The sequence below is a fragment of the Clupea harengus genome, chromosome 25 (genome assembly GCF_900700415.2).
Source record: "Clupea harengus chromosome 25, Ch_v2.0.2, whole genome shotgun sequence".
Lineage (NCBI taxonomy): Eukaryota > Metazoa > Chordata > Actinopteri > Clupeiformes > Clupeidae > Clupea > Clupea harengus.
In genome coordinates this window covers 8,686,524-8,700,757 of record NC_045176.1, presented here as the reverse complement: position 1 = coordinate 8,700,757, position 14,234 = coordinate 8,686,524, and the positions used below count along the sequence as shown (strand labels likewise).

General features: G+C 41.5%; 2 protein-coding genes across 3 annotated transcripts in view; one reads left to right on the top strand and one right to left on the bottom strand.

The window, feature by feature from the left end:
• rbm33b (RNA binding motif protein 33b) overlaps nucleotides 1-3,298 on the top strand; it is a 28,885-nt gene extending 25,587 nt beyond the window's left edge. For both annotated transcript variants that reach the window (XM_031563346.2, XM_031563345.2), the window contains 3 exons: nucleotides 1,146-1,274; nucleotides 2,479-2,513; nucleotides 2,770-3,298. In XM_031563346.2, the coding sequence (XP_031419206.1) occupies nucleotides 1,146-1,274; nucleotides 2,479-2,513; nucleotides 2,770-2,848 (243 nt within the window). In that variant the 3' untranslated portion in view covers nucleotides 2,849-3,298. The remainder of the gene's footprint in view (nucleotides 1-1,145; nucleotides 1,275-2,478; nucleotides 2,514-2,769) is intronic.
• A 3,354-nt stretch (nucleotides 3,299-6,652) lies between these two features.
• shhb (sonic hedgehog signaling molecule b) lies at nucleotides 6,653-10,892 on the bottom strand. The gene is made up of 3 exons (XM_012827795.3): nucleotides 10,512-10,892; nucleotides 8,830-9,091; nucleotides 6,653-8,252 (listed from the first exon to the last, which is right to left on the bottom strand). Exons 1-3 carry the CDS (start codon nucleotides 10,824-10,826, stop codon nucleotides 7,573-7,575), a joined length of 1,257 nt encoding a protein of 418 aa, XP_012683249.2. The 5' UTR covers nucleotides 10,827-10,892; the 3' UTR covers nucleotides 6,653-7,572.
• Nucleotides 10,893-14,234: the final 3,342 nt, after the last annotated feature.

Genomic DNA, 14,234 nt, shown 5'->3' with positions numbered 1-14,234 from the left:
ATTAGAAGACACAGGCATGCAGCTAAACACAGAGACTCATCAGAAGACACAGGCATACATCTAAACATTGTTTTCTGTCATTTTAGAATCATAACCTTAGGTTACAGTAGCGCTCATTGAGATGCAGTAATGCAGCAAAGAAACGCTTAACAGAGCCAAAATGGAAGGAAATTGTAGTGATTGAGCCCTTTCAAACAGCAGCCCACCTGCCATTACGTTTCCACGTCTCCCAGTCTCCTTATTCTAGCTGTCTGTTGTATGAAACACGTAAGTTCACAATGATCTGCTAAAGCCACTCTACGAGACAGGCCATTCCTCGTCATCATAAACCCACTTCAGCCTGAGGAAATGCAGCAAAGAAACGCTTAACAGAGCCAAAATGGAAGGAAATTGTAGTGATTGAGCCCTTTCAAACAGCAGCCCACCTGCCATTACGTTTCCACGTCTCCCAGTCTCCTTATTCTAGCTGTCTGTTGTATGAAACACGTAAGTTCACAATGATCTGCTAAAGCCACTCTACGAGACAGGCCATTCCTCGTCATCATAAACCCACTTCAGCCTGAGGAAAGCACAGAACCCTGGGCTCCTCCTGTAGCTGCTCGTGACAGGTGGACAGATGACGAGAGAATAGGCGCTGAGCCACATCAAACAGACGTGGAAGGAACCATCAGAGTGGGCTTTGTTGGTTGTCATGTGCTGGTTCTTTGTTGGGAGGTGGTGGTGGTGGTGGTGGTGGTGGTGGTTGTGGTGATGGTGTTCTGGGAGGAGGCATAAGGCCAGATGCAGGATGGGAAGGTCGTGAGGACACAGAGACCACTGGAGGGAGTTGTTTCGGCGTAGGGGGTAAACATTGGAGGGCAGTTGGAGCAGCCTCACTGAAAGTTTCTGTCCTTGTTCCCCTCCCTGTTCGTCTAATAATAATAATGAAATGCGGGGGGTTAGACGGATCGAAGCTGACAGTTCAGTTGCATCCCGTGCCAGTTTCCTCCTTCTCCCCCTCTGTGGCTGCCCCGTGGCAGCTCCGCACACCCCTCGGAGCTGGAGCCGGAGCTGGAGCCCTCCCTTTGTCTATGGAAGCGTGTTATTAGGCAGGCGTTATATATGTGTGCGCCTCTCAGAGTCTTTGTGTTTGTGTCTTTCCAAAGGAAGAGCACAGTGCGCAGTGTTTCAGCACCAGGGATGATGTGGTGAAACATGAGGACAACCGTAATGTGACCAGGCTCATCACCGTGGGAAGGTCTCTGCAACCTCGGCCTGCTGAGATGCTGAACATGGTATGTATGTACGTGTGTGTGTGTGTGTGTGTGTGTGTGAGAGAGAGAGAGAGAGAGGTTGTGGATCCATTCTAACACCTAGTCATTACGTGCTACAGTGCTATAAGAACGCTACAGTTACCGCAGTGTTAGTTGGCACACATCCATGTTGTCAAACGGATTCTTCCACTTGAATTGAAGTGACCTTCCTCTTAGCAGTAAGTGTGGCAGTTAGTATATCAGCGCATCACTCACTGCAGTCATGTTGAGCGGCCGGAGTAGCTCAACGTGTCTGACCGCGCGCTTGTTTTCCCCCGCCGTATTGAAACATCAGCAGACGCCAGAAGGGCAATCTAAAGCGGCGGGCTCTCCTCGTGCGATGCGCTCTCAGCAGGTTGTTGTTGAGGGGCACGGGTGAGACGGAGAGGGCCAGATGGGCAGTGGCTGCCTGGCGCTCGCTGGCTAGATAGGGGCCGGGCAGTGGGGGCAGCCGGGAGAGGAGAGGTGCCGGTGGTGGTGGAGGAGGACACGTGCCCCTGCTATGTGTCAGTTGAAGGGCTTTCTTCATCAAAGCAGGCGGGTCTAGGAGCAAAAACCTGCTGATGTCAGTCCGTCTCCACCGAGTGGAGGCCGAGGATTGCCCCCACGGGGCCCATTCTCTCGATTTCTGTTTCCTGGAACCCTGCTCGGGTGTGACCCGGCCTCTGCACTCATTTCACCTCAGCCTCTGTGGCGTTGGTCAAAAAATATGTTCATCGTCTGACCAGATATCAACAGCAGAGGAAACTCACACTCCCTAATAGTGCCTCATCCACGTCACTTGTTTGTTCCTAATATGATTATTATGTTGTGCAGACTGCTCGCTGTTGCTATATCGTCTGTCCTCTACAGCTGAGTAAACAAAGCAGTAGACTGTACTACCAAACTGTATCCAATTTACTCAGAAACTCGCACCCTGGATACAACATAATTGATCTTGAAAGAGATAGTTTAGAGATAGGGAACGTTTCTAGTTTCATAAACTCGGCTACTATTTACTATTTACCAAGACAAAGTTTGCAGTGGACCACTGTTCGGCCATATTGACATAAATATTGCGCTCTGCTTTGGCGTGGCATTTTGGGTAGCATATCACTCCTTCCTCTGTGTGAGTTGGCTTGACCTGTAGTGTTGATGGGCTTTTGATTGACATCTTTGGATCTGTGTCCATCTTTCCTCTCTGCAGGATATGGATGACGGGGGAGGTTTTGTCTGTGCGACGTGAGTACATATTCTTTTTTTCAGTTTTGCAATGGTAAATCAATCCTATTTATAGCACTAGTTAACCTACAGTAATAACATAAACCAATTCAAAGTCCATTTTGTGCATGCTGACACACACTGGTGACCACTGGTGATGCTGTTTATATTGTAATTTACAATGATGGAGTTACCCTACAATTGGTTGGTTTGCTATGTTGATTTAATGTTTCTCGTATAATAATTATGCTTATTCATTTTGACCTGTCTGACACAGGCATGAGCGCACTGGATTGTGCAGACGGTGCACAAATTCACTGCCAAACTCCAACTTGATAGTGAAGATCAACTATTGAAATAAGCGAGTCGCGTGAGACAAAGGCCTATTGAAGTCTCATTTATGCAAAGCCTCAGAGGCTATTATTATGTTAGAATTTTGTCTCATATTTCTGGAAATACCTTGCTGCAGTTGTTTGAGGTTCAAAAATATCTATTAAGTTGTATATGTTGAAGAATCAGAGGAGGATATCTTGTGTTTGGAGGGAAATGCTGTTAAACTGGACATACATGTATGTTGAGTCTGTTCTGTCCATTTTGTGTTATCCTTGTTTTATGTTTTATGTTTAAGTATTAATGGCTTGACTATGTTTTTGTTTTAGGAGGTAAAAAAAAACTAATGGAAATTGTATGTCCTTCTGTATAGATGGCACTTTTACATGTCAGTGTTTTTTTATTTTTGGGAACTCAGTTTCCCTCATGTTTGTATTTGGATCTCATTAAAACATGCAGGGCATCCCTTACTCTTCTGTTGCTGTGTGTGTGTGTGTGTGTGTGTGTATATATATATATATATATTCTTAAAATTACATTCTGATTTTACATTCTTCAGATTACAGTGCCAGTCCCATCAAGGAACCCTGGTTGGTCTAATTTGATCCAATCTGTTATGTTTACACATACACATGAAGAGCTGTGAATACTAATACATACACATGAAGAGCTGTGAATACTTTTACCCACCACAAAGCTCTGAACATCTCAATTTTGTTAATTTGTTTCCTGCCTTGGTTTTGACTGGGGTGCTGTGATGTATAGTTTCCAGAACTGTCAATAGAGGGCAGCATTGGACATTGTTTATTTAGAACTCTCCTGACAGTTTTTCGGTATCTATCGCCACCCTGTGGTGTTGAAGAGCTTGAAGGGTTGTGAAGAGCTTGTGGTTGTGTGTGGCAAAAAGAAAATGTAGTCAGCGGTATGTTCAGCCTTTTTAGATGGAGCTGACTTGGCTGGGGTATATCCCAAGAAAGCCAGATTATGAGGATGGGAGTCTAGGACGGCCTCATGCTCATGATTGTGTGAAATGTGTGTTAAAATGTGATGTGACCTTCGACCTCATGTTGTCACACACTGTGCTCTGCACCTCCAAAGCTTAGTTCCCACTACTTCACTCTGTCATTCACTTAAGTTATTGTCCTGCAGTCCATCTTGCCTGGCAGCTGAAGCTACAAAACTAGTTAGTGACTACACCTGGTCACAGAACATATCAATTTACATCCTGCTTTTAATTTCACATTCAAAAATACTGGGTAGGTATAAATACTTAGTCTTCAAATGTCAGTTGGCATATATACAGTGGCTTGTAAAAGTCATCACAATCTTCTGGTTTACAAGAAATGCTTACACATTAGTATCAGTATCACCAATCAGTATTTTTATTGTGAACACTTATGTTGTAGTATATTTCTAGAGGCTGGATAAGTTATTTACCCACTCAAATTTTAAATGAATTAAAAACTAAGATATTCTGCTTGCATAAGTACCCATAAACATAAATACGTGGTAGAAAACCCCTTTGTTGCAATAACAGCCTTAAGTCTTTTGAAGTGACACTGCATTGTTCTGCAGTGTTTTCCCCTATTCTTCTTGGTACAATTTATGGAGAACATCTAGGTAACAGGATGGCGGTCCTAGACTCGTTCCACAGGTTCTGAGTAGGATTTTGATCAGGGCTTTGACTGAACCATTATAAAATATTCAGCCTTGTGTAATTGTCCCACTGGTAGGTAATCCCTCTGCCAAGCCGAAGTTTTACAACAGAATGCAACAGGTTTTTCTTGCCATATTGTGTAGAATTTATTTAAATTTATTCTCTTCTATTCTTTTATGGATAGATCTTAAGATGGTGGACTCCTGCACCGGCACCCTAAATTCCAGCCACTAAACTTTTTTCGGGGTGATTGCCTCACCACTTCCCCGGATGTTTGGCTTAGAAGACAGGCTTTTCTACAAAGCATCTGGGTGATTGTGATGCGACTTCCCCTTTCTTCTTCCAATGGTGCTGAATTGGACATCAGAACACATAAGAGTCTTTTCCTCACTTAAGCATTTGAATCATGTTGCCTCTTTAAGTCTTCATTTCCTTTGTTATTTCACAACCTAGCTGATGCTGATGACCCCTTAGACAGAGAAGATCTTTACTTTAAACACTCATTTATCAATTATGATTAGTTGCGATCAAATAAGAGGCACCTTTTGTACCATTGGCAAATCATTTATCATCTGCCTTAATCTGGAAGGGTTTGAATCCTGCCTCTGGAAATATACTAGAGCATAAAGGTTTGCAATACAATACTGATTGGGAAAATATGTGTAAGTATCTTTTGTAATTGTGAAAATGGTGATGGCTTTCAGGATGGTTGAATAGTTCTCCAAGCCACTGTGTCTTGTTTCTCTCTAATACCTTGTCATGAACAGCAGTTCAGACTGTCAGCATTCAAAGAGGGTGGCCTTATCAGGCAGAATAGGGATGGAGCTGAGGATTTCAGGATACTTTCTTTGTGGTCGTCAGGTATGTTGCATCAGTAGTCCTTTTACCATAAACCTTTTGGAATGAGCCTTGTGTTTATGTGACCTGTCTCTTCTTCACAGTATATCTCAACGGCTCAGGGTCAGCTGCTTGCCCCTGTGGAAGGAAAGTGTGAGTTGAATTTCATTCCTCATTTCCGTAGTTTTCAATGGATGTGTCTAACCTAACGTATCTGAGATTTTTGTTTTCATGCTGACGTTGTAACGGCGCTACCAATTTGAAGCTGAATAGATAAACAGCTGAAGAAAGGAGCTCAATATTTCTGGCATGAGGGCAAGCGTTTTTGGATCCGTAATGAAATGAACAATTATTGATTTCTGCGTACATTTTAAAGAGGCTTGGTATATGTTTGCTCGTTAAGGATTTGCCATGCTATTTGCTACCCATGCAGTTTGTGTTGTCAACTAGTTTCAGTATTGACACTTTTTCTCTCTTGTTGTTCTCTTTTTCTCTTGTTGTTCTCTTTTTCTCTGGTGCTCTGCATGCAGACATCAGCACTGAACTGTACACTCCAGTCACCTCAGTGTATTCTGGGGATATTTCATTCCATTTGCTTTTAGGACTTGCCTTGCCGGCAATGTCTTAGAAAGTATTGTCCTGTTGCTCTTATCTTTCCAACAGTACTTAGACCTCATCTTTGGTGCTCAAAATCCCAACATGATCTTTTCCATTAGTCAGGTAAATTTGTCTTCTATTGATAGAAAAGCTTTGACCTGCAATTCTCTTGCTTTGGGCATCTGGTATGCATCACCAATATTCAAAACACATTACCATTTGTAGTAATGGTAATATTTAGATATATTACTTGTTTATTTTCTATGCACGTAACTTGTTAATTATCCCGACACACTCGTTAATCTAGCCTCCTTGTATGCTCTGACAGAATATTGATTGTCTGGTTTGTACATTCACTGCTGTTGTGACATCTGCCAGGCCACCTGCCACTGTACAGACTGTACTGTCTTTAGCTGCATCAATAGATCAAGCCGATAAAGAATTGCCCTGTCTCTGCCCTGAAGACTAGATTATGAGAATGGTGTTTAAATAGAACATTACTAATGCCTTGTTGTAGTAGTTATTGATTATCCAGACCATGTTACACCGGCAGCCTTTGAGTATGTATTAAGGCAAATGGTACACTTGTGTCTATCAAGGTTTCCAGATTTAAGGAATTGCGTGATAGTTTGTTTCAAAGCCAATAGAGGTCACACTTACACAACCCAACACAACGTTAGACGTGTTTTAAATGTTTGTGTTACAGTGCAGTAGACAAACAGCTCACCCGTGGTCCTTCTGTGAAATAAATATCTTTAATACAGATTACAACACGCTGGCATCAGAACTGTTAGTGGCATTAAAAGGAGACAAGTACAGCTCACAGGCAGTCTGATCCACGATGGGACTTAAGATCAGAAATACTACCCATAGTAATGTTAGTGTGAACTCAGATTTGCTGTACTCATTTCTAACACGGGTCTTATTCTGAAATATCTTGTTGTGTTTGAAAAAGCCCAGAGGCCAAAAGAATAGTTTTCCATGTGTGAATCTAAGATCCACTGGGTCCTGGGCACTAATACACCTTGTACTGACAGAAATATAGAGAATATTGGATAGTGGCAAACTTCATCCTCTTTCTGTAGATACAGTATGAATAATAACCAAAACGTAGCCAAGTCTCAAAGTCCCGATATGCACCCAATGATCAACGATCTGTGCATTGTTCTGTGGGAATTCAACGCATGAGAGTGTATTTTAATAGGGTTCTGCTTCATATCATGCTAAGTAGTGGCTGTGGTTTACTGTGGTTTTGCATGTCCAAAAATCCAGCTTTTGTAACATGAATAAATTAAACCAACCTATAGTTCTTACAGTATTTTAAATAATCTTGTGATTCGATAGGTTCCTCCAATTTGTCAAAATCTATTGTACAAACTGTGTATAAAAATATAATTTATGGGCACAGACTATATTTGCTTATCAATAACATATACTTCAGCTTCACATTTATGAGCAACATTCTTCAGCAGTCCCACCGATTATATTTAGTTTCAATCTTGATATGACCAGGTGAGCTTGCATGCATTTGAATCAGTTTCAGTTCTTGAGGAGTTAAATCCCTCAAATACAAATGATTTATTAAGGAACTACACACTGGGTCTTATTGGGCTTCAGTTTTGAATTTGATATCATTCATCAATACAGATATTTGGTGTTTCAGATCCAGTTCAGAATCCCCAGTGGGTGGAAGGAATCTCTGTCCAGCAGCCAAGTACCCACATGAAACAGCATCTTTGAGTACCAGTGGACTCCATCCACTTGACAGGTAATGTTCGATCCTCCGCCTGGGACAAATAAAGACATGAATCTATAGCTCAGTTGCAGAGGTGCGAAAGCCCAGTGCGCCCATTTGTGAGAGACTATCACAGCGTAACAAGATGTCAGCACTTGATCAACCAATATGGTCCCATGTGCAGTCAGTGGGGCGAAAGAGCTGTGGAACTCCTCAGTATGAATCCTTTCCACTGTAACTGCCTTCAGTTTACCCACGGTGTCATCGATGACAAACACTTTGTGGCCAGGCTTCACTTTACTGGCGTATGTTATAGACATTTCTGAATTTTCTGTTGAATTAATAATGAAAATCAGATGTGCAGCTGTGACTCTGAGTTTCCTTTTCGGTTCTGTGGTTTCGATGACATAAAATAGTCTCCGTGTTTGTGTATCTTGATCCATAAACAAGAGGAAATCGCTGTAAACGACATTGCCCTCTTCGTCGGCAGCCTGGACCTTGTCGCCCAACTTGAGGTCTTTGATGTACTTAGTCATGCCATCCTTGAGCGTGACCAAGGATGATCCAGGGAAGCATCCTCCGGATTTAGCAGCCACTGAGTTTTCTGTTGAAAAAGACAGAACATCAGCGTTGTGTAAAACACATTGAGGTATTGGCCTATCTTTGTAAAATGAAATTAATTTGGGATGTGTTATCAGTGGATCAAATAAAAGACATGGGCTTATGCCTAGTAAAGCCTAAAGTTGTGGGCCATGAAAATGTTCATTACTTCATTATAGTCAAGTGTCATGGACCCACCTGTGGCTGTAGGACAGAATTGAATGTAGATTTCAACACAATTCAACTGATGGAGACCCTCCCTTGGAGTGCGACACTTCATAACCATAACACAGCTGCTCTTCTAGCTACCATTCGGGTGCAGACTGGCTGATGTACCCACTCACACATTCATTGAAAACTAAAGGAGTAAAATGCCCACTAGAATTCGAGATCGATGCCCAGAAGATCGATTCCGGTCATTCTCTTTTCAGACTACATATTCTGGTCGTATTTCCAGTGGATATAGCTCTACGGAATGGATGAGATGGTAATTTGTGACTTCAGTTGATTTAATGTGTCGGTTGGAAGGTAAAAGCCCCTAAATTAGCCCTAATTGAAACACTGACAGCACGAAGTCTTACCGGCTTTGACTGAGCAGTGCACGTGGGCTTTAGATTCGTAATAGACCCAGTCGAATCCTGCCTCCACGGCGAGCCTCGACAGCATCCCATATTTGCTTTTATCCCTGTCTGATGTGGTAATGTCTACGGCGCGTCCCTCGTAGTGTAATGACTCCTCGAAATGATGCCCATCTTCATCCCAACCCTCCGTGACACGCAGTAGAACTCCTGGCCACTGGTTCATGACTGAAATGGCCAACGAATTGAGTTTTTCTTTACATCGCTAAATGAAGGGGAAAAGGTTTAATGTTAGTACTGAAATTAAGGATAGCACCTGTCCACACTAGAAGTCTGTGTGGTGTAGCATATGTAAAGTGGCGCTACGAAATATTATAGACTGACTAAATATAAACCCAATTATTTGGGTTTAATGTCAGAAGGCATGTTAACGATTAACGTTTCGTTTCAAATGATTTAGCCTCATAAAAGGTCATTAGAATGTGCAATTTGGTCGATTGCTGGCTGATGAACTGATGCCCCATATATTGTCTTGATGTTGTTTTTTTTGCTTTTGCTTTTTTAATGGCCAAAACAGGAGTTTATTGATCACTGCGCTAGGGTGTAGCTACTATACGGGACGAAAACTCATGGCCGTTTATTTAAGTCCTTGTTCAGAAATCCATGGTAAAACATGTAATTAGGAAAGAATAGCCTACTGATCACCGCAGAGAAGATGCCTCTGAACTAACTAAAACTGTCATTTCAAAGTCAACTGCACGTCACAGTTTATTTGTTACAGTTCAGTGCCTTGGGGTCATATGTAAATGTGTAAAGCCTTACGGATCGATAACAGGGCAAGTGGAGCTTAAAATTGAAGCAAGTTGGTGTGCATAACAAGGAGCCAGAGCAGCCGTTTCGGAAGAGGTCAACGAGTAAGGCAAACATGAGTGTCCTCTTGAGAGAGAACAATAAAAAGGTTTACGTAGCTGATGTGATTCCAATATTTTCCCATTATGGCAGCGTGTATCGACTGTCATCTTGTCTTACTTGGACAGCCTACAGCTTTACTTGATTGGCCTTGAATCTCCGTTAATATCGAGGAGAAACTTGTCAACCATCAGTCAAAATCTGTTTGCAATTTGTACCTGTTTTAGGGATGAAATTGGGTCTTTACATAGGATACACTGATTTATCATTATTCTGACTTGAACTCCTGTGAATGAGGGAGTGTCTTATGAATACAACTTAAAGAGTTTATAGAAGCCTATGCTTGAATATGAGACATGGGATGGGGACAGCTTAACACTTGTTCCAAATCTTGTAATGACGTCTGTGATTACAACCTAAACATTGTTAGTCGACATGTATAAAGTAGCCTACAAATATTTCTAACACGCACTGATAGTGGCAGGTGACAACCTACTGTATTGAAGTTGGACGATAAATAACTGAGATGATTAGTTTGATCATACAGAGGGAGTTGCCTCAGAATATGAATTCGGTCACGGCTTGGCTGCGCACAGTAAATTATTTCGTTACCCAAAGACCATAATACCAAACATCACATTTAATTGATAATTAATGTTATAGTTTCATGATTGCTCAGATTCATCCTACATAAAATATAAGAAGGTGAAAAGTATTTTAATAGAGATGACATCACCGCATCTCGAAATCGTCGTCCTCATAACTTATCTCTCCACCTGTGTCATGAGTCGATCTGCATCGGTATTTTCCTCATCCTTAAAGATAATGTCAGGGTTGTAATTTGGAGTCAGTTCCTTAAATCTGTCTGAATTTCTGGTGATCCTGCCCTCGAATTTTCCACTAGCCCCAAGGGTTTTCTCCGCGACATTTGGAATGAATTGCTTGTACGCTAACGGCGTCAGTTTTCCCGGGTGTCGCCGTTTGCCATAACCTCTGCCAGGACCACAAGCCAGTCCACAGGAAACAAAAAACAGGTAGATGAATCCGCACAGCACAATTGTCCTTAAAAACGGCATTACTTTCGGTCGCATTACTTGGGTTTCCCTGGATCACGATAGGCATCTACTCCCGGAGCTTTGGCGCCCCCCCACCCCCCCTATCCAAGTTGGGTCGATGTAGTCCAGTGAATGCTCCCGAAGCAGGTGCATCAGCGACCTTTCCGGGGTGCGACTGACAGAGCGCACTGGAGCTGTAGCTAACAAGACATATGACTCAAAGTTGATGGATAGGAGGGCGACCTAACGCTCTTATGCCAGGAGATTGCCATCACCCATGTATTGCAGTACGAGGAGGAGGGAACTAATTGGCCGGACCAGACAAGCTAATTTGTTTCAATGCAAAAGTGCCTCCAACACTTGGGGCAAGGTTAACTACTGATTATCTCGTTTGTTCAACACTTTTTTGCATGGTAATGAATTTTTTGTGAGCAGTTATAACCTGTGCAGTATATCTATAACGTGTTTTTCAGGATCCATGAAAATGGCCAGATACAAAGCCAAGATAAGTGTTGATGCTGTACCTGCTTCCACAGATTTTTTTTAAATTATTTCTTGTTGAGCTTCAATTATCAAAGATGAGTGATCACAAACTGAAGGGCATGGCCCAAGTTCTTCATCCTGTGAGCCTGAATGGTTATGCTTTGATGTCATATAGCAGTGAGTACAAAATGATCTGTATGTCAGTGAAGCGGAGAGATAAAACTTGGCAGGATCCAGGGTACATCTAGCTCCTTCCTCACCTCAGTGGGCTCTAGTTGCCCATTGCGACTTCCATGTTAAAGCAGACTGAGGGACCACAGGATTCGGTGCGTAGGTCCCAAAAGTACGATAAGTAACATGTTTGAAAAGAGAACTGTGGCTCTCACTCCCAGTCAGCTTTATATTCCTACTCTATGCCTGCAACCCCCCCATCACCTCTTTTGATATGGGTTTTGCCTTCTATCTAGAAGGGAGACCTCTAATTCTGACATGTAAGGGTTACACCAAAGAAAATCACATGTAAGTGTGAAAAAAAATACCTTTTCCTCTCTCTTACAAAAACCTACATGTAGAAAAAAAAACTGGGCTATGTTTAAGCACCAAGATCTCTGTCCCAGAGTCATAGAGGCAGGAGAAACCTCAGGCCTGCACTCTGACTTCTACAAATAAGCAAACACTAGGTTTTTTTAAGCTCTGTTTAAAACACTTCAGCAGATTTCTCTCAAAGAATTTCTGGTGTGTGATTTGGAGGTACTGTGCCCTGAGTGTCTGGGCCTCATGGAACACCACACTCTGTTACTCTGTCACTCTAATTTCAGTCAGCAGTTGCCAAAAGGTCAAGAGCTCATTAAAACTTGAGGTTGAATCCTTATTTCAAAATAAAGAGGCTGCTAGGCACCATGGAAAGGTTTTAGTGTAACTTTTTCAATAAAACAAATGCAATAGAATGTCGTTGACATCAGTACTGCTTTAGAGCTTGAGAACATGAGACAATGATGGTAGGACATTGTTCTTCATTAAACATGAAAGTAATCAGCAACTTGTGTTGTGTAAATAAATCAAATGTAAATTAGGTTATTAACATGGCTCAAATTCCCCAGCATGAATCCCCAAATAGAAAAAGAGAAATGTCTGTGTTCATGGTGCTGTTCTGGTCTCCCTGTTACAATACTAGTGACCACATGTTTGCTTTTTATTTTAGAACTTCACATTTCAAGCATATTCATAAACGTCTCACACCCATGCAGCCTTTAACTTGACTTGAACTCAGTCACAAAAGCCACTAAGTCACTAAATTATCATTATTACAGTTTTTCTTGATTGCTTACACACGTTTAGCGAATCATGGGTCAACTTAAACTAATGCTCACATCTTCTTTGCACAGTAAGAGTCTTCTCTGGCGAATGGGTTAACTATTTCTCATTGCTTTCACACACATTTCTTTGAGTTTTAACACACTTTTCAAAACAGTTACCACACTTCTCAGAGAAAGACACAAAACCTAATTTAATAACCATGCCAACACATTGCAGACACTTAGTAGCAGCATACTGAAACTGCTCTCTATATTCTGAATATCGTCAGCACTCGTGTGAACTCTCTGTGCACAACTAATCAAGTAGTTCTCAACCTCTAAAAGAGGACAATAGATTGAAGTTGATACCAAGCATGGATCGAGGAGGCCGGCACCAACAACCTCAGCAAGGACTAGGACGAGGACAAGGAAGAGGCCGTGGTAGAGGTAGAGGGGCCCCTGTCAGGGGATGTGGCATTTGTGCAAGATGCTCTAATGAAATTAGGGCAACAGTCATTGATCACTCCATGAGAGAGGCTGGCCAAAGGGTTCATCCAAACCTGAGCCGTCATACTGTGGCATCAATTGTTTGTACGTTCGGCAATGACAATGACACTTCGCTGGCCTTTACGGTCAATTTATTGTACTGTGTTTCACTGTATTTGCACTCTTGGCAACAACCATTTCTATACTTTTGTAAAGTGTGTTGCCACAATACAATGTAGTACTGTAGTTTCACTAAAGTAATTTACAACATATACGGTAGAATTCTGATTACTGTATATTTACAGTATTTACAGCCTATTGCACTATTTTTACAGAATCAACACACTGGCCCACACTGGTGGCAGGGGGAGAATGTTCACTTTTTGACTGTATATTGAAGCCTGTCATTTTTACTTCTTACAGTATATACATGTAATGTGGAAAAATGACTAATAAATATTTTTGTGTCAGAATCTTTTTGTGTCAAAAATCCATTTTGTACACAGTAGAACAAATGTAAATCAATGGTGTTGACAGGTCCTTGTTTAGAATATCTTTTATAGTGTTTAGCAATACAAAAACAGAACTACAATATTTTACTGTATACTAATTTCCAGATTTCAAATACTTTCTGACAGTATATTCCCTAAGTAAGAGTGCTAAGTACAAAATCCAAATTGTAGTATGTTGTCAGTGGTAAAATAGTCAATAATGGGTGTTGCACAAAAGTTGAAGTGATGATCCTTTCAAAGGGTGATATTGATAGCTGTAGTTTGAATTTTGTTATCCATTGTAAAATAAATGAGAAAACATATATTTCCAATTGAGCACAAATTGTAGGTTTTGATGGAAATATTTTGTTTTGATGGGTGTGTGATAAGTTTTGAGAAGGTGGTGTAATTCTGCAAACATCATATAGTGTTTTGGTCATTTCATCTTCTGTTAAGGGCTGTGTGTGAGCTGTTTTGAAAAAGTAAACAGTGAATGGAAAAATGTGCCAAAGCAATCGAGAAAAACTGCAACATCACCCTTTCTGTCTGTCGGCCAGTCTCTGGTATTTGTGCTACAGTTAACATGGATCTTGTTCATATTATGTACTTGGCCTCTTGACGCTAAAGAGTATGTGTGTCAGATGGAGTGAAATGAATAGCTTGACCAACACAAACTCGGCAGGGTATTG